General features: G+C 53.6%; 1 protein-coding gene across 1 annotated transcript; it reads left to right on the forward strand.

The window, feature by feature from the left end:
- The first annotated feature begins 3,870 nt into the window (after positions 1-3,870).
- On the forward strand, positions 3,871-7,629 carry LOC137342786 (collagen alpha-1(I) chain-like). Its single transcript, XM_068006964.1, has one exon. It carries the CDS (start codon positions 3,871-3,873, stop codon positions 7,627-7,629), a length of 3,759 nt encoding a protein of 1,252 aa, XP_067863065.1.
- Positions 7,630-23,123: the final 15,494 nt, after the last annotated feature.

Below are 23,123 nucleotides of genomic sequence, written 5' to 3' on the forward strand. Positions count from 1 at the left end.
GAGAGAGAGACAAGGGCAGAGACGAGAGAGAGAGAAAAGGGCAGAGACGAGAGAGAGAGACAAGGGCAGAGACGAGAGAGAGAGACAAAGGCAGAGACGAGAGAGAGAGACAAAGGCAGAGACGAGAGAGAGAGACAAGGGCAGAGACGAGAGAGAGAGACAAGGGCAGAGACGAGAGAGAGAGAGACAAGGGCAGAGACGAGAGAGAGAGACAAGGGCAGAGACGAGAGAGAGAGACAAAGGCAGAGACGAGAGAGAGAGACAAGGGCAGAGACGAGAGAGAGAGAGAGACACACAAGGGCAGAGACGAGAGAGAGACAAGGGCAGAGACGAGAGAGAGAGACAAGGGCAGAGACGAGAGAGAGAGACAAGGGCAGAGAAGAGAGAGAGACAAGGGCAGAGACGAGAGAGAGAGACAGGGGCAGAGACGAGAGAGAGAGACAGGGGCAGAGACGAGAGAGAGAGACAAGGGCAGAGACGAGAGAGAGAGAGAGAGAGACAAGGGCAGAGACGAGAGACAAAGAGAGAGAGACAAGGGCAGAGACGAGAGAGAGAGAGAGAGACATACAAGGGCAGAGACCAGAGAGAGAGAGAGAGAGAGAGAGAGAGACACAAGGGCAGAGACGAGAGAGAGAGAGAGACACAAGGGCAGAGACCAGAGAGAGAGAGAGACACAAGGGCAGAGATCAGAGAGAGAGAGAGAGAGAGAGACAAGGGCAGAGACGAAAGAGAGAGAGAGACACAGAGACACAAGGGCAGAGAGAGAGAGACACAAGGGCAGAGACCCGAGAGAGAGAGAGACAAGGGCGGAGACGGGAGAGACACACACAAGGGCAGAGACCCGAGAGAGAGAGACAAGGGCAGAGACGAGAGAGAGAGAGAGAGAGAGAGACAGACACAAGGGCAGAGACGAGAGAGAGAGAGAGAGACACACACAAGGGCAGAGACCAGAGAGAGAGAGACACACACAAGGGCAGAGACGAGAGAGAGAGAGAGACAAGGGCAGAGACCCGAGAGAGAGAGAGACAAGGGCAGAGACCCGAGAGAGAGAGAGACAAGGGCAGAGACGAGAGAAAGAGAGAGAGAGAGACACAGAGACACAAGGGCAGAGACGAGAGAGAGAGAGAGACAAGGGCAGAGACGAGAGAGAGAGAGACAAGGGCAGAGACGAGAGAGAGAGAGACAAGGGCAGAGACGAGAGAGAGAGAGACAAGGGCAGAGACGAGAGAGAGAGAGAGAGAGAGACAAGGGCAGAGACGAGAGAGAGAGAGAGACACACACAAGGGCAGAGACACGAGAGAGAGAGAGAGAGAGAGAGAGAGAGACACACACAAGGGCAGAGACGAGAGAGAGAGAGAGACACACACAAGGGCAGAGACACGAGAGAGAGAGAGAGAGAGAGAGAGACACACACAAGGGCAGAGACGAGAGAGAGAGAGAGAGACAAGGGCAGAGACGAGAGAGAGAGAGAGAGAGACAAGGGCAGAGACGAGAGAGGGAGAGAGAGACAAGGGCAGAGACGAGAGAGGGAGAGAGAGACAAGGGCAGAGACGGGAGAGAGAGACAAGGGCAGAGACGGGAGAGAGAGACAAGGGCAGAGACGAGAGAGAGAGAGACAAGGGCAGAGACGAGAGAGAGAGAGACAAGGGCAGAGACGAGAGAGAGAGAGACAAGGGCAGAGACGAGAGAGAGAGACAAGGGCAGTGACGAGAGAGAGAGAGACAAGGGCAGAGACGAGAGGGAGAGAGACAAGGGCAGAGACGAGAGGGAGAGAGACAAGGGCAGAGACGAGAGAGAGAGACAAAGGCAGAGACGAGAGAGAGAGACAAAGGCAGAGACGAGAGAGAGAGACAAGGGCAGAGACGAGAGAGAGAGACAAGGGCAGAGACGAGAGAGAGAGAGAGACAAGGGCAGAGACGAGAGAGAGAGAAAAGGGCAGAGACGAGAGAGACAAGGGCAGAGACGAGAGAGAGAGACAAAGGCAGAGACGAGAGAGAGAGACAAAGGCAGAGACGAGAGAGAGAGACAAGGGCAGAGACGAGAGAGAGAGACAAGGGCAGAGACGAGAGAGAGAGAGACAAGGGCAGAGACGAGAGAGAGAGACAAGGGCAGAGACGAGAGAGAGAGACAAAGGCAGAGACGAGAGAGAGAGACAAGGGCAGAGACGAGAGAGAGAGAGAGAGACACACAAGGGCAGAGACGAGAGAGAGACAAGGGCAGAGACGAGAGAGAGAGAGACAAGGGCAGAGACGAGAGAGAGAGACAAGGGCAGAGAAGAGAGAGAGAGAGAGAGACAAGGGCAGAGACGAGAGAGAGAGACAGGGGCAGAGACGAGAGAGAGAGACAGGGGCAGAGACGAGAGAGAGAGACAAGGGCAGAGACGAGAGAGAGAGAGAGAGAGAGACAAGGGCAGAGACGAGAGACAAAGAGAGAGAGACAAGGGCAGAGACACGAGAGAGAGAGAGAGAGAGAGACATACAAGGGCAGAGACCAGAGAGAGAGAGAGAGAGAGAGAGAGACACAAGGGCAGAGACGAGAGAGAGAGAGAGACACAAGGGCAGAGATCAGAGAGAGAGAGAGAGAGAGAGACACACACAAGGGCAGAGACGAGAGAGAGAGAGAGAGAGAGACACAAGGGCAGAGACCAGAGAGAGAGAGAGAGAGAGAGAGAGAGACAAGGGCAGAGGCCGGTGATGCTGCAGTGGTGCTGATGGTGGAGCGGAAATTGGGTTTGCCGCTTCGCTCAAGGGTGAAGAGGATACTGAGTGTGCGCACCGGCTGGTTCAGCCTGAATGAAAGGCGGGGGAAAAGAATCAAGTCAGAAGCAAAGGTGGAGTTTCTGATGCAAACCAAGTAAGATGGTTTCGGTCTTTCAAATGCTCACTTAAAGAAACTTCTGGCTCAGCCATGGCTTGATGTCAGAGAAGTAATCTCACAAGGCAGAGGTTGCGGTGGAGTTGAGGGGGAGAGATGGATTAGTCGAGCGTTATTGGAGTTGGGCATCTTTAGCATTCACCCAGAAACTGCCCCATGCCTCAGAACGATGTCACTGAGGGGCTCCATGTAAACAAGAAAAAGGAGGGGGTCGGGATGAAACCTTGGGGTCCTCTGAAGATGACTGTGTGGGGCATGAGGAAATGGCTGTAGATGCAATGTTAGATTGGGACAAGGAGAAGTGGAACCAAGAGAGAGCAGTCCCAGAGCAGGACAGTACAGGATAGCTCGCCACAATCACAGTGATGGAAGAGAGCATTGCTGACTTTAAACCAATCTCATCAAAAATTTCTCCCAAAACAGACTGCTCATTCAGGAAATGGAACTAACTGAACATTTTACCCAGTTTCCTCTTTTTTCTCGACCTTACATCTGCTTTCCTCATTCAGCCATAAGCAGTGAACAACATTGCAGATTTCTCAAACAGATCTTTGCACTGCAGCTGACCACAATATACACAGGCTTCTTTTCAAATTCCATTATTTTCAACCAGTATCATTCAGCACTCCCAGGGCAGGTGCAGCACGGGTTAGATACAGAGTAAAGCGACACTGCCTCAAGAATGTACCTCCACACATCGTGCACATTCTGCTGGACTGGCGTAGATTTTTCGACCACAGTTCATCCTTATGGTCTCGAGTGAGATTGCCAATTTTTGTGTTACAGGCCCACTAAGGCCTGATTGAAATTGCCTGAACTCAGCAGGCAGAAGAGTCCTTGATCCCATCGTCCCAGTCTCACAAGCGAAACGTCAGTTTTCCAACTCTCAGCACCAACCAACCCTGCTTTGCTTTTGTACAGTTTCCAATCTTCCGCATCTGTATTTATTGAGGTAATGATTCCAATCCTCAACAGTGGCCAAATCCCAACACATTCATGACATTTCAAAGCTTTAGCCAGATTAACTGCGACACCAATTCAAACCCATCACTGATGGTAATCCGAGTGAAAACCGGGTGCTCAGCAAGGGAAATGAAATGTCTTCATGTCGAGACACATACAGACTTCAGTCAGGTTCCACATATAAAAGAGACTAAACCCAACACTCCAGCTCGAAGGCCCAGGGCCAGCTCCGGCTCCAAGGCCCAGGGCCAGGGCCAGGGCCAGCTCCGGCTCCAAGGCCCAGGCCCAGGGCCAGCTCCGGCTCCAAGGCCCAGGGCCAGCTCCGGCTCCAAGGCCCAGGGCCAGCTCCGGCTCCAAGGCCCAGGGCCAGCTCCGGCTCCAAGGCCCAGGGCCAGCTCCGGCTCCGGCTCCAAGGCCCAGGGCCAGCTCCAAGGCCCAGGGCCAGCTCCGGCTCCAAGGCCCAGGGCCAGCTCCGGCTCCAAGGCCCAGGGCCAGCTCCGGCTCCAAGGCCCAGGGCCAGCTCCGGCTCCAAGGCCCAGGGCCAGGGCCGGCTCCGGCTCCAAGGCCCAGGGCCGGCTCCGGATCCAAGGCCCAGGGCCGGCTCCGGCTCCAAGGCCCAGGGCCGGCTCCGGCTCCAAGGCCCAGGGCCGGCTCCAAGGCCCAGGGCCAGCTCCGGCTCCAAGGCCCAGGGCCAGCTCCGGCTCCAAGGCCCAGGGCCAGCTCCGGCTCCAAGGCCCAGGGCCAGCTCCGGCTCCAAGGCCCAGGGCCAGCTCCGGCCCCAAGGCCCAGGGCCAGGGCCGGCCCCAACGCCCAGGGCCAGGGCCGGCCCCAACGCCCAGGGCCAGGGCCGGCCCCAACGCCCAGGGCCAGGGCCGGCCCCAAGGCCCAGGGCCAGGGCCGGCCCCAAGGCCCAGGGCCAGGGCCGGCCCCAAGGCCCAGGGCCAGGGCCGGCCCCAAGGCCCAGGGCCAGCCCCAAGGCCCAGGGCCAGGGCCGGCCCCAAGGCCCAGGGCCAGGGCCGGCCCCAAGGCCCAGGGCCAGGGCCGGCCCCAAGGCCCAGGGCCGGCTCCGGCTCCAAGGCCCAGGGCCAGGGCCGGTTCCGGCTCCGGCTCCAAGGCCCAGGGCCGGCTCCGGCTCCAAGGCCCAGGGCCAGGGCCGGCTCCGGCTCCAAGGCCCAGGGCCAGGGCCGGCTCCAAGGCCCAGGGCCGGCTCCGGCTCCAAGGCCCAGGGCCAGCTCCGGCTCCAAGGCCCAGGGCCAGGGCCGGCTCCGGCTCCAAGGCCCAGGGCCGGCTCCGGATCCAAGGCCCAGGGCCGGCTCCGGCTCCAAGGCCCAGGGCCGGCTCCGGCTCCAAGGCCCAGGGCCGGCTCCAAGGCCCAGGGCCAGCTCCGGCTCCAAGGCCCAGGGCCAGCTCCGGCTCCAAGGCCCAGGGCCAGCTCCGGCTCCAAGGCCCAGGGCCAGCTCCGGCTCCAAGGCCCAGGGCCAGCTCCGGCCCCAAGGCCCAGGGCCAGGGCCGGCCCCAACGCCCAGGGCCAGGGCCGGCCCCAACGCCCAGGGCCAGGGCCGGCCCCAACGCCCAGGGCCAGGGCCGGCCCCAAGGCCCAGGGCCAGGGCCGGCCCCAAGGCCCAGGGCCAGGGCCGGCCCCAAGGCCCAGGGCCAGGGCCGGCCCCAAGGCCCAGGGCCAGCCCCAAGGCCCAGGGCCAGGGCCGGCCCCAAGGCCCAGGGCCAGGGCCGGCCCCAAGGCCCAGGGCCAGGGCCGGCCCCAAGGCCCAGGGCCGGCTCCGGCTCCAAGGCCCAGGGCCAGGGCCGGTTCCGGCTCCGGCTCCAAGGCCCAGGGCCGGCTCCGGCTCCAAGGCCCAGGGCCAGGGCCGGCTCCGGCTCCAAGGCCCAGGGCCAGGGCCGGCTCCGGCTCCAAGGCCCAGGGCCGGCTCCGGCTCCAGGGCCCAGGGCCAGGGCCGGCTCCGGCTCCAAGGCCCAGGGCCGGCTCCGGCTCCAAGGCCCAGGGCCGGCTCCGGCTCCAAGGCCCAGGGCCAGGGCCGGCTCCGGCTCCAAGGCCCGGCTCCGGCTCCAAGGCCCAGGGCCAGGGCCGGCTCCGGCTCCGGCTCCAAGGCCCGGGGCCGGCTCCGGCTCCAAGGCCCGGGGCCGGCTCCGGCTCCAAGGCCCGGGGCCGGCTCCGGCTCCAAGGCCCGGGGCCGGCTCCGGCTCCAAGGCCCGGGGCCGGCTCCGGCTCCAAGGCCCGGGGCCGGCTCCGGCTCCAAGGCCCGGGGCCGGCTCCGGCTCCAAGGCCCGGGGCCAGGGCCGGCTCCGGCTCCCAGGCCCAGGGCCAGGGCCGGCTCCCAGGCCCAGGGCCAGGGCCGGCTCCGGCTCCCAGGCCCAGGGACAGGGCCGGCTCCGGCTCCCAGGCCCAGGGCCAGGGCCGGCTCCGGCTCCCAGGCCCAGGGCCAGGGCCGGCTCCGGCTCCCAGGCCCAGGGCCAGGGCCGGCTCCGGCTCCAAGGGCCAGGGCCGGCTCCGGCTCCAAGGCCCAGGGCCGGCTCCGGCTCCCAGGCCCAGGGCCGGCTCCGGCTCCCAGGCCCAGGGCCAGGGCCGGCTCCGGCTCCAAGGGCCAGGGCCGGCTCCGGCTCCAAGGCCCAGGGCCGGCTCCGGCTCCAAGGCCCAGGGCCGGCTCCGGCTCCAAGGCCCAGGGCCGGCTCCGGCTCCAAGGCCCAGGGCCAGGGCCGGCTCCGGCTCCAAGGCCCAGGGCCAGGACCAGGGCCAGCTCCGGCTCCAAGGCCCAGGGCCGGCTCCGGCTCCAAGGCCCAGGGCCGGCTCCGGCTCCAAGGCCCAGGGCCGGCTCCGGCTCCAAGGCCCAGGGCCGGCTCCGGCTCCAAGGCCCAGGGCCGGCTCCGGCTCCAAGGCCCAGGGCCGGCTCCGGCTCCAAGGCCCAGGGCCGGCTCCGGCTCCAAGGCCCAGGGCCGGCTCCGGCTCCAAGGCCCAGGGCCGGCTCCGGCTCCAAGGCCCAGGGCCGGCTCCGGCTCCAAGGCCCAGGGCCGGCTCCGGCTCCAAGGCCCAGGGCCGGCTCCGGCTCCAAGGCCCAGGGCCGGCTCCGGCTCCAAGGCCCAGGGCCGGCTCCGGCTCCAAGGCCCAGGGCCGGCTCCGGCTCCAAGGCCCAGGGCCGGCTCCGGCTCCAAGGCCCAGGGCCAGGGCCAGCTCCGGCTCCAAGGCCCAGGGCCAGGGCCAGCTCCGGCTCCAAGGCCCAGGGCCAGTTCCGGCTCCAAGGCCCAGGGCCAGTTCCGGCTCCAAGGCCCAGGGCCAGTTCCGGCTCCAAGGCCCAGGGCCGGCTCCGGCTCCAAGGCCCAGGGCCGGCTCCGGCTCCAAGGCCCAGGGCCAGGGCCAGCTCCGGCTCCAAGGCCCAGGGCCAGGGCCAGCTCCGGCTCCAAGGCCCAGGGCCAGTTCCGGCTCCAAGGCCCAGGGCCAGTTCCGGCTCCAAGGCCCAGGGCCAGTTCCGGCTCCAAGGCCCAGGGCCAGTTCCGGCTCCAAGGCCCAGGGCCAGTTCCGGCTCCAAGGCCCAGGGCCAGTTCCGGCTCCAAGGCCAGTTCCGGCTCCAAGGCCCAGGGCCAGTTCCGGCTCCAAGGCCCAGGGCCAGTTCCGGCTCCAAGGCCCAGGGCCAGTTCCGGCTCCAAGGCCCAGGGCCAGTTCCGGCTCCAAGGCCCAGGGCCAGTTCCGGCTCCAAGGCCCAGGGCCAGTTCCGGCTCCAAGGCCCAGGGCCAGGGCCAGTTCTGGATAGGGGTAGGGCGACTAAGGGATACACACGATAAACTCACAGGTAATGACAGCAAAATGGCAAAAATATTAAGAACATAAGAAATAGGAGCAGGAGTAGGCCATACGTCCCCTTGAGCCTGCTCCGCCATTCAATCAGGTCATGGCTGATCTTCGACCTTAACTCCACTTTCCCGCCCGATCCCCATATCCCTTGATTCCCTTACAGTCCAAAAATCTATTGATCTCAGTCTTGAATATACTCAACGACTGAGCATCCACAGCCCTTTGGGGTAGAGAATTCCAAACATTCATGAGCCTGAGTGAAGAAATTCCTCATCTTGGTCCTAATGGCTGACCCCTTATCCTGAGACAATGCCCTCTCGTTCTGGACTGTCCAGCCAGGGGAAACAGCCTCTCAGCATCTATCCTCTTAGAATCTTATATGTTTCAATGAGATCACCTCTCATTCTTCCAGAGAGTATGGGCCCATTCTACTCAAACTTTCCTCAGAGGACAACCCTCTCAGCCCAGAAATCAATCTAGTGAACCTTTGTTGCACCCCCTCCAAGGCAAGTATATCCTTCCTTAGGTAAGGAGACCAAAACTGCACACAGTACTCCAGGTGTGGTCTCACCAAAGCCCTGTACAATTGCAGCAAGACTTCCTTACTCTTGTACTCCAACCCCCTTGCTATAAAGGCCAACATTCCATTTGCCTTACTAATTGCTTGCTGTATGCCTCCATTTTAACTTTGTGTTCCGTGTACAAGGTCACCCAAATCCCTCTGAACACCAACATTTAATAGTTTCTCACCATTTAAAAAATATTCTGTTTTTCTATTTTTCCTACCAAAGTGAATAACCTCACATTTCCCCACATTATACTCCATCTGTCACCTTCTTGCCCACTCACTTAATCTGTCGACATTCCTTTGCAGACTCTTTGTGTCTTCCTCACAGCTTACTTTCCCACCTAGCTTTGTGTCGTCAATAAACTTGGATACATTACACTCGGTCCTTTCATTTAAGTCATTAATATAGATTGTAAATAGCTGAGGCCCAAGCACCGATCCCTGCGGCACCCCACTAGTTACAGCCTGCCGACCTGAGAATGACCCGTTTATCCCTACTCTCTGTTTTCTGACCGTTAATCAATCCATGCTAATATATTACCCCCATTTCCATGAGTTGTAATCTTGTGTAACAACCTTTTATGTGGCACCTTATCGGATGCCTTTTGAAAATCCAAATATACGACATCCACTGGTTCCCCTTTACCTACCCTGCTAGTTACATCCTCAAAAAACTCAGATTTGTCAAACACGATTTTCCTTTCATAAAACCATGTGGACTCTGCCTAATCATATTATGATTTTCTAAGTGTCCTGTTACTACCGTCTTAATAATAGATTCCGGCATTTTCCCTACTACTGATGTCAGGCAAACTGGCCTGTAGTTCCCTGTTTTCTCACTCCCTCCTTTCTTGAGTAGTTACTCAAACTGGCAAAAGATGGAAAGTGGTGTTCTACAGGGATCGGTGCTGGGACCATTGTTGTTCACAATAAAAAAACAATTTGGACACGGGAATTGGAAGTACAATTTCAAAACTTGCAGACGACACCAAATTTGGGGTTGTAGTTAATACTGAGGCGGACTGCGACAAAATACAGGAATGATGTGGAGACTAGGGTCTTGAGGGAAGTGGCAGTAGGGATTGTGGATGCTTTGGTAATAATTTTCCAAAATTCTCTGGACTCGGCAAAGGTCCCGGCAGATTGGAAAACTGCCTTATTTAAAAAGGGTAGTAGGCAGAAGGCTGGAAATTATAGACCAGTTACCCTAACATCTGTGGCGGGCAAAATTTTGGAGTCTATTATTAAGGAGACAGTAACGGAACATTTGGATAAACATAATTTAATAGGACAAAGTCAGCAAGGCTTTACGAAGGGGAAGTCATGTCTGACAAATTTGCTTGAGTTCTTTGAGGACATAACATACAGGGTGGATAAAGGGGAACCAGTGGACGTAGTGTATTTAGACTTCCAGAAGGCATTCGACAAGGTGCCACATAAAAGATTATTGCTCAAGATAAAGAATCACTGGATTGGGGGTAATATTCTGGCATGGGTGGAGGATTGGTTATCTAACAGGAAGCAGAGAGTTGGGATAAATGGTTCATTCTCGGACTGGCAACCAGTCGCCAGTGGTGTTCCACAGGGGTCGGTGCTGGGTCCCCAACTCTTTACAATCTATATTAACGATTTGGAGGAGGGGACCGAGTGTAACATACCAAAGTTTGCAGATGATACAAAGATGGGAGGGAAAGTAGAGAGTGAGGAGGACATAAAAAACGTACAAGGGGATATCGACAGGCTGGGTGAGTGGGCGGAGATTTGGCAGATGCAATACAATGTTGGAAAATGTGAGGTTATGCACTTTGGCAGGAAAAATCGGAGAGCAAGTTATTATCTCAATGGCGAGAAACTGGAAAGTACTGCAGTACAAAGGGATCTGGGGGCCCTAGTGCAAGAAAATCAAAAAGTTAGTATGTAGGTGCAGCAGGTGATCAAGAAGGCCAACGGAATGTTGGCTTTTATTGCTATGGGGATAGAATATAAAAACAGGGAGGTATGCTGCAGTTATATAAAGTATTAGTGAGACCGCACCTGGAATACTGCATACAGTTTTGGTGTCCATACTTAAGAAAAGACATACTTGCTCTCGAGGCAGTACAAAGAAGGTTCACTCGGTTAATCCCGGGGATGAGGGGGCGGACATATGAGGAGAGGTTGAGTAGATTGGGACTCTACTCATTGGAGTTCAGAAGAATGAGAGGCGATCTTATTGAAACATATCAAAGTTTGCAGATGATACAAAGATGGGAGGGAAAGTAGAGAGTGAGGAGGACATAAAAAACCTACAAGGGAATTTGGACAGGCTGGGTGAGTGGGCGGAGATTTGGCAGATGCAATACAATATTGGAAAATTTGAGGTTATGCACTTTGGCAGGAAAAATCAGAGAGCAAGTTATTATCTTAATGGCGAGAAACTGGAAAGTACTGCAGTACTAAGGGATCTGGGGGTCCTAGTGCAAGAAAATCAAAAGGTTAGTATGCAGATGATCAAGAAGGCCTACGGAATGTTGGCTTTTATTACTCGGGGGATAGAATATAAAAACAGGGAGGTATTGCTGCAGTTATATAAGGTATTGGTGAGACCGCACCTGGAATACTGCATACAGTTTTGGTCTCCATACTTAAGAAAAGACATACTTGCTCTCGAGGCAGTACAAAGAAGGTTCACTCGGTTAATCCCAGGGACGAGGGGGTGGACATATGAGGAGAGGTTGAGTAGATTGGGACTCTACTCATTGGAGTTCAGAAGAATGAGAGGCGATCTTATTGAAACATATAAGATTGTGAAGGGGCTTGATCGGGTGGATGCGGTAAGGATGTTCCCAAGGATGGGTGAAACCAGAACTAGGGGGCATAATCTTAGAATAAGGGGCTGCTCTTTCAAAACTGAGATGAGGAGAAACTTCTTCACTCAGAGGGTAGTAGGTCTGTGGAATTTGCTGCCCCAGGAAGCTGTGGAAGCTACATCATTAAATAAATTTAAAACAGAAATGGACAGTTTCCTAGAAGTAAAGGGAATTAGGGGTTACGGGGAGCGGGCAGGAAATTGGACATGAATTTAGATTTGAGGTTAGGATCAGATCAGCCATGATCTTATTGAATGGCGGAGCAGGCTCGAGGGGCTGATTGGCCTACTCCTGCTCCTATTTCTTATGCCGGTGATGGACTGGAGTGGACAAATGTAAGGAGTCGTACAACACCAGGTTATAGTCCAACAGCTTTATTTGAAATCGCAAGCTTTCGGAGCTTTCCTCCTTCGTCAGGTGAGTGTCGGGTTCCATAAAGGCACAGCGTATATAGTCAGAGAACAATGCCTGGTGATTACAGATAATCTTTCCAACTGCCCGTTATCACACCTCGGCAGAGAGATAATCACAGCAATCAAAGGAGTGGATGGTGTTCAGACAGGTTAGTCAGGGAAACATTACATCCAAGAATACTGAATACACAAGGGGTCAGATCACAAAGGCACAGAGAGAGAGAGAGAGAGAGAGAGAGAATGACCAGTTGTATTAAAAACAGATAACTTTTTTTCGCTGGTGGGGTTACGTGTAGCGTGACATGAACCCAAGATCCCGGTTGAGGCCGTCCTCATGGGTGCGGAACTTGGCTATCAATTTCTGCTCGACGATTTTGCGTTGTCGTGTGTCTCGAAGGCCGCCTTGGAGAACACTTACCCGAAGATCGGAGGCTGAATGTCCTTGACTGCTGAAGTGTTGCCCGACTGGGAGGGAACCCGCCTGTCTGGCGATTGTTGTGCGGTGTCCGTTCATCCGTTGTCGCAGTGTCTGCATGGTCTCGCCAATGTACCATGCTCTGGGGTATCCTTTCCTGCAACGTATGAGGTTGACAACGTTGGCTGAGTCACAGGAGTATGAACCATGTACCTGGTGGGTGGTGTCCTCTCGTGTGATGGTGGTATCTGTGTCGATGATCTGGCATGTCTTGCAGAGGTTACCGTGGCAGGGTTGTGAGGTGTCGTGCGTGGAACACTGTTCTCCTGAAAGCTGGGTAATTTGCTGCTAACGATGGTCTGTTTGAGGTTAGTTGGCTGTTTGAAGGCAAGTAGTGGAGGCGTGGGGATGGCCATAGTGAGGTGTTCGTCGTCATCGATGACATGTTGAAGGCTGCGAAGAACATGGCGTAGTTTCTCCGCTCTGGGGAAGTACTGGACGATGAAGGGTACTCTGTTGGTTGTGTCCCGTGTTTTGTCTTCTGAGGAGGTCCATGCGATTTTTCACTGTGGCTAGTCGGAACTGTCGATCGACGAGTCGAGCTTCATATCCCGTTCTTACGAGGGCGTCTTTCAGCGTCTGTCGGTGTCCATCGTGTTCCTCCTCGTCTGAGCAGATCCTGTGTATTCGCAGGGCCTGTCCATAGGGGATGGCCTCTTTGACGTGGTTGGGGTGGAAGCTGGAAAAGTGGAGCATCGTGAGGTTGTCCGTGGGCTTGCGGTAGAGTGAGGTGCTGAGGTGCCCGTCTTTGATGGAGACTCGTGTGTCCAAGAATGAAACCGATTCTGAGGAGTAGTCCATGGTGAGTTTGATGGTGGGATGGAACTTGTTGATGTTATCGTGTAGTCTCTTCAGTGATTCTTCGCCGTGGGTCCATAGAAAGAAAATGTCGTCGATGTATCTGGTGTATAGCGTTGGTTGGAGGTCCTGTGCAGTGAAGAAGTCCTGCTCGAACTTGTGCATGAAATGTTGGCGTATTGGGGTGCGAATTTGGTCCCCATGGCTGTTCCGTGTGTTTGGGTAAAGAACTGGTTGTCGAAGGTGAAGACATTGTGATCCAGGATAAAGCGGATGAGTTGTAGGATGGCGTCTGGAGATTGGCTGTTGTTGGTGTTGAGTATTGATGCTGTCGCAGCGATGCCGTCATCGTGGGGGATACTGGTGTCGAGTGCCGAGACGTCCATCGTGGTGAGAAGTGTTCCTGGTTCAACTGGTCCGTGGGTGCTGAGTTTTTGTAGGAAGTCTGTAGTGTCGCGACAGAAGCTGGGGGTTCCCTGTACGATGGGTTTCAGGATGCCCTCGACGTATCCAGAGAGGTTCTCACACAGGGTTCCGTTGCCTGATACGATAGGACGTCCGAGTGTGTTGGCTTTGTGTATCTTTGGGAGGCAGTAGAAGTCTCCCACGCGGGGAGTACGTGGGATGAGAGTGCGTAGGATGCTTTGAAGGTCTGGATCGAAGGTCTTGATCAGTTTGTTGAGCTGGTGGGTGTGTTCTTTGGTCGGATCTGCGGGTCACCGTCTGTAGTGTTCCTGGTTGTCCAGTTGTCGGTATGCTTCTTTGCAATAGTCCGTTCTGTTCTGTATGACGATGGCTTCTCCTTTGTCCGCTGGTTTGATGACGATGTTGCGGTTGGTCTTGAGAGCGTCGATGGCGTTGCGTTGTGGTCGGGTGACATTCTGGACTGTCTTGTGAGTGCGGCTGATGAATCTGGCGTTGACGCATCTCCTGACAGCTTGAGCATACATGTCAAGTCTAGGGCAGCGACTCTCCGCAGGAGTCCAATTTGACTCTTTCTTCTTCGGTTGCTGTACCGCGGATCCCTCTTCGCAGCCTTCAACATGTCATCGATGACGACAAACACATCGCTAAGGCCATCCCCACGCCTCCACTACTCGCCTTCAAACAGCCACATAACCTCAAACAGGCCATCGTTCGCAGCAAATTACCCAGCTTTCAGGAGAACAGCGTCCACGACACCACACAACCCTGCCATGGCAACCTCTGCAAGACATGCCAGATCATCGACACAGATACTACCATCACACGAGAGGACACCACCCACCAGGTACATGGTTCATACTCCTGTGACTCGGCCAACGTTGTCTCCCTCATACGTTGCAGGAAAGGATACCCCGGAGCATGGTCCATCGGCGAGACCATGCAGACACTGCGTCAACGGATGAACGGACACCGCGCAACAATCGTCAGACAGGAAGGTTCCCTCCCAGTCGGGGAACACTTCAGCAGTCAAGGACATTCAGCCTCCGATCTTCGGGTAAGCGTTCTCCAAGGCGGCCTTCGAGACACACGACAACGCAAAATCGTTGAGCAGAAATTGATAGCCAAGTTCCGCACCCATGAGGACGGCCTCAACAGGGATCTTGGATTCATGTCACGCTACATGTAACTCCACCAGCGAAAAACAGTTATCTGTTTTTAATACAATTGGTCATTTTCTCTCTGCCTTTCGGGTCTCTCTCTCTCTCTCTCTCTGTCTTTGTGATCTGACCCCTTGTGTATTCAGTATTCTTGGATGTAATGTTTCCCTGGCTAACCTGTCTGAACACCAGCCACTCCTTTGATTGCTGTGATTATCTCTCTGCCGAGGTGTGATAACGGGCAGTTGGAAAGATTATCTGTAATCACCAGGCATTGTTCTCTGACTATATACGCTGTGCCTTTATGGAACCCTACACTCACCTGACGAAGGAGGAAAGCTCCGAAAGCTTGCGATTTCAAATAAAGCTGTTGGACTATAACCTGGTGTTGTACGACTCCTTACAAAATACAGGAAGGCATTAATAAACTTGGCCGTGTAATTGGCAAATGAATTTCAATATAGATAAGTGTGAGGTGGTGCATTTTGGTATGAATAATAAGGAGGCCACATACTGCTTGGAAAATAAGACTCTAAACGGGATAGAGGATCAGAGGGGGTACAGATCTACAAATCTCTAAAAATAGCGACGCAGGTTAACAAGACCATAAAAAAAGAAACGAAGCACTGGGTTTCATTTCTGGAGGGATAGAATTGAAAAGCAGAAGAGTTATGTTAAACTTGTATTGAATCTTGATTAGACCACACTTGGAGCACTGTGAGCAGTTCTGGTCTCCATATTATAAAAAAGATATAGAGGCACTGGAGAAGATGCAAAAAGGATTTACTAGGATGATACCAGAAATGAGAGGTATAACTATCAGGAAAGATTGAACAGGCTGGGGCTCTTTTCCCTAGAAAAGAGAAGACTGAGGGGTGACCTGATAGAGGTCTTTAAGATTATGAAAGGGTTTGATAGAGCAATTGTAAACAATTTTACAACACCATGTTATAGTCCAGCAATTTTATTTTAAATTCACAAGCTTTCGGAGGCTTCCTCCTTCCTCAGGTGAACGAAAAGAAATCCTCGAAATGAAATCGCATTTATAATTCACAGAACAATGCTTGGTGATTACAGACAGTTTTTTCAACTGCCCGTTGCCAAGGCAATCAGTGTGCAGACAGACAGGTGTTACCTGCAAGGTCTCAGAATATACAAATCACCAAAAAAAATCACCAAAAAAAAAGAGATAGAGAGGTAGAAACATAGAAAAGACAGCAACTGACCCGTTATATTAAGAACAGATAACATTTGTTTGTCGAGCAGAAATTGATAGCCAAGTTCCGCACCCATGAGGACGGCCTCAACCGGGATCTTGGGTTCATGTCACGCTACACGTTACCCCACCAGCGAACAAATGTTATCTGTTCTTAATATAACGGGTCAGTTGCTGTCTTTTCTATGTTTTTACCTCTCTATCTCTGTTTTTTTTTGTTTGTTGTTTTTTTTTGGTGATTTGTATATTCTGAGACCTTGCAGATAACACCTGTCTGTCTGCACACTGATTGCCTTGGCAACGGGCAGTTGAAAAATCTGTCTGTAATCACCAAGCATTGTTCTGTGAATTATAAATGCGATTTCATTTCGAGGATTTCATTTAGTTCACCTGAGGAAGGAGGAAGCCTCCGAAAGCTTGTGAATTTAAAGTAAAATTGCTGGACTATAACTTGGTGTTGTAAAACCCCAGTCCATCACCGGCATCTCCACATCTTTGATAGAGCAGACATAGAGGAAATGTTTCCACTTGTGGGGGAGACCAGAACTAAGGGCCGTAAATATAAGATAATCACTAATAAAGCCAATAGGAATTCAGGAGAAACTTCTTCACCCAGAGAGTGGTTAGAATGTGGAACTCGCTCCCAAAAGGTGTAGTTGAGGCAACAAGCACAGATGCATTTAAGGGGAAGCCAGATAAACACATGAGGGAGAAGAGAACAAAATGATATGTTGATAGGGTTAGATAAGGAAGAGTAGAAGGAGGCTTGTGTGGAGCACAAACACTGGCTTGGCCGTTGGGCCGAATTGCCTGTTTCTGTGCTGTACATTCTATGCAATTCTATGTAAGTTTGTAGCACTGGCTTCCTGTGGGGAGAATGAGGTCTCTGGGCAGGACCATCAAATGGGGGGGAAGTGAAGAATGTTTAAACTAGGAAGGGGGCAGGGAAAATAAAAGCAAACAAAGAGCAAAGAGAGAAGGTGGAAATAGATATGGTAAATATACAAATAAAAAAGAATTTAACAAAAAGGATGGCACAAGGAATAAAGGAAACAGGAGGAAAATCAAATTGTCAAGCTATAAGCAGGGAACAAACTGAGATAAAGGAACAAAGTGTTAACTTGGACAAAAAAAGTCAAGGGAAGGAGTTTTAAATACAAACAATAAAGTGCATTAATTGCATTGCTCAGAATGTGGGACATATTCTGGGGGAATTAGATGCAATTATGTCACAGAAATATAGATTTAATAGCACTAACAGAAACTTGGCTGCAAACAGGGCAAGAGTGGATAATAAGCAGATCAGGTTAGAATTTTTGTTTAGAAGGGACAGAACATCAGAACATATAAGAAAGGAGGAGGTAAAGTTGGTGAAGGAGGGAACACCTGTTGTAGAGAGGACTGAGGTATACAAAAAAGAGGTTCAGAGTCGATATGGTTAAAGATCAAATATTTTTAAAAAGGGATTGTTACATTAGTGGGGTTGGACTACAGGCCGCCTAATTGTGGGAGGGAAATGAAAGAAGACATCTGTGGACAGATCGGGGAGATGAATAGGAATAAATAAATTATTGTTCTAGGAGATTTTAACTGTACACTCATCAATTGTAACAGGCAGTAAATGGAGAAACGGGAATGGAATTCCTAAAATGTGCTGACTCTTTCCTCAAGCAGTTTGTTCATACCCCTCAAGGAATGAGGCGTTGCTACATCTAGCTATGAGAAGCAAAATAGATCAGGTAGATGGGTTTAATGTGGGTGAACAAACTAAAACTGAAGAGGGCATAGAATGGTTACAGTACAGAAGGCGGCCATTCGGTCCATCGAGCCTGCACCGACTCTTTGTAAGAGCAATCCAGTTGGTCCTATTCCCTCGTTCTTTCCCCGTAGCCCGGCATATACATATATACATGATAAAGATAAAATGAGAGAATATGAGAAAATAAGGCAAGACGTAAAGTGAGAGATAAGAAAAGCAAGCAGCAAATATGAGGAATCTCAAAAAATAATTTTTTTTTTTTAAGTATCCTGCAAATATTTCAGTAAAAAGCGAACTGTTGGATGTGAGGTGGGACCCCTGAGAGGAGTCATAGAGTCATAGAGTCATACAGCACGGATAGAGGCTCTTCGGCCCATCGTGTCCACGCCGGCCATCAGCCCTGTCTACTCTAATCCCATATTCCAGCATTTGGTCCGTAGCCTTGTATGCTATGGCATTTCAAGTGCTCATCCAAATGCTTCTTGAATGTTGTGAGGGTTCCTGCCTCCACAACCCTTTCAGGCAGTGAGTTCCAGACTCCAACCACCCTCTGGGTGAAAAAGTTCTTTCTCAAATCCCCTCTAAACCTCCCGCCTTTTACCTTGAATCTGTGTCCCCTTGTTATAGAACCCTCAACGAAGGGAAAAAGCTCCTTAGTATCCATCCTATCTGTGCCCCTCATAATTTTGTACACCTCAATCATGTCCCCCCTCAGCCTCCTCTGCTCCAAGGAAAACAAACCCAATCTTCCCAGTCTCTCTTCATAGCTGAAGCGCTCCAGCCCTGGTAACATCCTGGAGAGGAGCATGAGTTAGTAAAGGATAAATGGAACAGGCAGAGATACTTAACAAGTACTTCACTTCAGTGTGCATAAAAGATGATACTGGGGAGGAGGTAAATCCTGAATTGGTTAAAAGCGAGATGAGAAATTTTATAATTAATAAAATTAGAGAAGTTATTTAAGCTAAAGGAGGCCAAACAGCCGGGACCTGACTGGATGTACCCGAAGATCTTGAGTGAAATGGTGAAGGTCCTAAAAATTATATTTCAGGGTCCTATTGAGTGTGAATGAGTGTCGAAGCGCTGGAGAGTGGCCAATTTCAAAAGAGAGACAGACCTGACCCAGGTAATTACAGGCTGGTTCATTTGACATCTGTGGTAGGGAAAATGCTGGAAACTTTAATGAAACATGAAATTACTAAATATCCAGATAAATCGAATATAATTAGAAGCAGCCAACACAGATTCCAGGAAGATCGTGCTTGACAAACCTGATCGGGTTCTTTGAGGTGACGGGGAAATGCAGTGGATGTGGTGTACATGGACTTTTAGAAACCCTTTGACAAGGCACCACAGAGGAGATTATTAGAGAACATTAAGGGATGATAGGGAGGGTAGCAAATTGAACTAAAAACTGGTTAGAAGGGAGGAAACAGAGTCAGAGTTAAGGGCAGTTTCTCAGAGTGGTTGGAAATGGGTAGTGGTGTCCCAGGGTTCTGTTCTGGGACTGCTTCTGTTCACTGCATACATCAGTGATTTGATAAGGGGCTGGAGGGAGTGGTGTCCAAATCAGCAGATGATACTAAAATAGGAGGGAGAGTGACTAATTCAGAAAACCAAAGGAAGCTGCAAAGGGGATTTTGATAAAATGGTGCAATGGGCAAAAAAATGGCAGATGGAATTCAATTTCAGAGAGATCTAGGGGTCTAAGTACAGAAATCACTAAAGGCTAGTGGACAGGTACAAAAAAATAATTTAAAAGGCAAATGGAATGTTAACCTTTGTCTCAAGGGGGCTGGAATACAAAGGGGTTGAAGTTATGTTACAGTCATATAAAGCTCTGGTTAGACCCCATTTAGAGTACTGTGTTCAGTTCTGGGCACCGGACCTCAAGAAGGATAGAAATGGAAATAGGCAGAGATACTTAACAAGTACTTCACTTCACTTGGATGGGGTGCAGAATGATACCGGGGCTAAAAGGGTAAATTATGAGGACAGGTTGCATAGACTAGGCTTGCATTTCCTTCAGTTTGGAAGATTAAGGGGTGATCTAATTGAGGTATTTAAGATGATTAAGGGATTTGATAGAGTAGATAGAGGGAAACCATTTCTTCTTGTGGAGCGAGTCCAGAACAAGGGGGCATAACCTTAAAATTAGAGCTAGGCCGTTCAGGGGTGATGTCAGGAAGCACTTCTTCACACAAAGGGCAGTGGAAATCTGGAACTCTCTCCCCCAAAAGCTACTGAGGCTGGGGGTCAATTGAAAATTTCAAAACCTGAGATTGATATATTTTTGTTAGGTAAGGGTATTAAGGGATACAGAACCAAGGTGAGTAAAGGGAGTTAAGATACAAATCAGCCATGATCCAATTGAATTTTGTAGAACTGGCTCGAGGGGCTGAATGGTCTCCTGTTCCTATATTAGTAAATGTGAGGTGGTATATTTTAGTAAAAAAAATGTTATTATACTTTGAATGGGTGAAGGCTGGCTGATGCTGAGGGATTTAGGGGTTCAGGGTCGCCATACATTAAAAGCAACACCTCAAGTGGAAAAGGCCATAAAAAAGCTAGTGGAATATAGGGTTTTACGCAAGAGATATAGAATATAGAAAGTACAGAGAAATGAAAAAAGAAATAAGAGGGGCAAAAAGGAAGTATGAGAATATACTGGCAGCTAACATAAAAGGGAATCCAAAAGTCTTCAATAGGCATATATATAGTAAACGGGTAGTAAGAGGGGTGGGGCCGATTAGGGACCAAAATGGAAATCTACACATGGAGGCAGAGGGGATGGCTGAGGTACTAAATGAGTATTTGCATCTGTTTTTACCAAGGATGAAGATGCTGCCAGAGTCACAGTAAAAAGGGAGCTAGTTGATATACTGGATAGGGTAAAAATTGATAAAGAGGAGGTACTTGAAAGGCTGGCTATGCTTAAAGTAGCTAAGTCACCTAGTCCGAATGGGATACATCCTAGGTTGCTGAGGGAAGTAAGGGTGGAAATTGCAGAGGTTCTGGCCACAATCTTCTAATCCTCCTTAGATACGAGGGTGGTGCCAGAGGACTGGAAAATTGCAAATGTTACACCCTTGTTCAAAAAAGTGTTTAAGGATAAACCCAGCAACTACAGGCCAGTCAGTTTAATCTTGGTGTTGGGGAAGCTTTTAGAAACAATAATCCGGGACGAAATTAATAGTCACTTGGACAAGTATGGATTAATAAAGGAAAGCCAGTATGGATTTGTTAAAGGCAAATCGTGTTTAACTAACTTAGAATCATAGCAATTCTACGGCACAGGAGGCCATTCGGCCCATCGTGTCTATGCCAGCTGAGAAACGAGCCACCCAGCCTAATCCCACTTTCCCGCATTTGGTCCGGAGCCCTGCAGGTCACGGCTCTTCATGTGCACATCCAGGGATATTTTTTTAAATGAGTTGAGGGTTTCTGCCTCGACCACCATCTCAGGCAGTGAGACTTGATTGAGTTTTTTGATGAGGCAACAAAGAGGGTTGATGAGGGCAATGAGGTTGATGTTGTGTATATGGACTTTCAAAAGGCGTCAATAAAAATAAGAACATAAGAGATAGGAGCAGGAGTAGGCCATTCGGCCCCTCGAGGCTGCGCCGCCATTCAATGAGATCATGGCTGATCTGATTTTTACTCTGTCACTCTCCCTCTCTCCCACACGCGCTCTCTCTCCCTCTCTCCCACACGCGCTCTCTCTCCCTCTCTCCCACACGCGCTCTCCCTCCCTCTCTCCCACACGCGCTCTCCCTCCCTCTCTCCCACACGCGCTCTCCCTCCCTCTCTCCCACACGCGCTCTCCCTCCCTCTCTCCCACACGCGCTCTCCCTCCCTCTCTCCCACACGCGCTCTCCCTCCCTCTCTCCCACACGCGCTCTCCCTCCCTCTCTCCCACACGCGCTCTCCCTCCCTCTCTCCCACACGCGCTCTCCCTCCCTCTCTCCCACACGCGCTCTCCCTCCCTCTCTCCCACACGCGCTCTCTCTCCCTCTCTCCCACACGCGCTCTCTCTCCCTCTCTCCCACACGCGCTCTCCCTCCCTCTCTCCCACACGCGCTCTCCCTCCCTCTCTCCCACACGCGCTCTCCCTCCCTCTCCCACACGCGCTCTCCCTCCCTCTCTCCCACACGCGCTCTCCCTCCCTCTCTCCCACACGCGCTCTCCCTCTCTCTCCCACACGCGCTCTCCCTCTCTCCCACACGCGCTCTCCCTCCCTCTCTCCCACACGCGCTCTCCCTCTCTCTCCCACACGCGCTCTCCCTCCCTCTCTCCCACACGCGCTCTCCCTCTCTCTCCCACACGCGCTCTCCCTCTCTCTCCCACACGCGCTCTCCCTCCCTCTCTCCCACACGCGCTCTCCCTCCCTCTCTCCCACACGCGCTCTCCCTCCCTCTCTCCCACACGCGCTCTCCCTCTCTCTCCCACACGCGCTCTCCCTCTCTCTCCCACACGCGCTCTCCCTCTCTCTCCCTCTCCCACACGCGCTCTCCCGCTCGCTCCCTCTCCCACACGCGCTCTCCCGCTCGCTCCCTCTCCCACACGCGCTCTCCCTCCCTCTCCCACGCGCGCTCTCCCTCCCTCTCCCACGCGCGCTCTCCCTCCCTCTCCCACGCGCGCTCTCCCTCCCTCTCCCACGCGCGCTCTCCCTCCCTCTCCCACGCGCGCTCTCCCTCCCTCTCCCACGCGCGCTCTCCCTCCCTCTCCCACGCGCGCTCTCCCTCCCTCTCCCACGCGCGCTCTCCCTCCCTCTCCCACGCGCGCTCTCCCTCCCTCTCCCACGCGCGCTCTCCCTCCCTCTCCCACACGCGCTCTCCCTCCCTCTCCCACGCGCGCTCTCCCGCTCTCTCCCTCTCCCTCCCTCTCCCACGCGCGCTCTCCCTCTCCCTCCCTCTCCCACGCGCGCTCTCCCGCTCTCTCCCACGCGCGCTCTCCCGCTCTCTCCCGCTCTCTCCCGCACGCGCTCTCCCGCTCTCTCCCGCACGCGCTCTCCCGCTCTCTCCCGCACGCGCTCTCCCGCTCTCTCCCGCACGCGCTCTCCCGCTCTCTCCCGCACGCGCTCTCCCGCACTCTCCCGCACGCGCTCTCCCGCTCTCTCCCGCACGCGCTCTCCCGCTCTCTCCCGCACGCGCTCTCCCGCTCTCTCCCACACGCGCTCTCCCGCTCTCTCCCACACGCGCTCTCCCGCTCTCTCCCACACGCGCTCTCCCGCTCTCTCCCACACGCGCTCTCCCGCTCTCTCCCACACGCGCTCTCCCGCTCGCTCCCACACGCGCTCTCCCGCTCGCTCCCACACGCGCTCTCCCGCTCGCTCCCACACGCGCTCTCCCGCTCGCTCCCACACGCGCTCTCCCGCTCGCTCCCACACGCGCTCTCCCGCTCGCTCCCACACGCGCTCTCCCGCTCGCTCCCACTCTCGCACGCGCTCTCCCCCTCGCTCCCTCTCCCGCACGCGCTCTCCCGCTCGCTCCCTCTCCCGCACGCGCTCTCCCGCTCGCTCCCTCTCCCGCACGCGCTCTCCCGCACGCGCTCTCCCGCTCGCTCCCTCTCCCGCTCGCGCTCTCCCGCTCGCTCCCTCTCCCACACGCGCTCTCCCGCTCCCTCTCCCACACGCGCTCTCCCCGTCTCTCTCCAACACGCACTCCGTCTCTCTCCAACACGCACTCCGTCTCTCTCCAACACGCACTCCGTCTCTCTCCAACACGCACTCCGTCTCTCTCCAACACGCACTCCGTCTCTCTCCAACACGCACTCCGTCTCTCTCCAACACGCACTCCGTCTCTCTCCAACACGCACTCCGTC

Source organism: Heptranchias perlo, chromosome 26 (genome assembly GCF_035084215.1).
Source record: "Heptranchias perlo isolate sHepPer1 chromosome 26, sHepPer1.hap1, whole genome shotgun sequence".
Lineage (NCBI taxonomy): Eukaryota > Metazoa > Chordata > Chondrichthyes > Hexanchiformes > Hexanchidae > Heptranchias > Heptranchias perlo.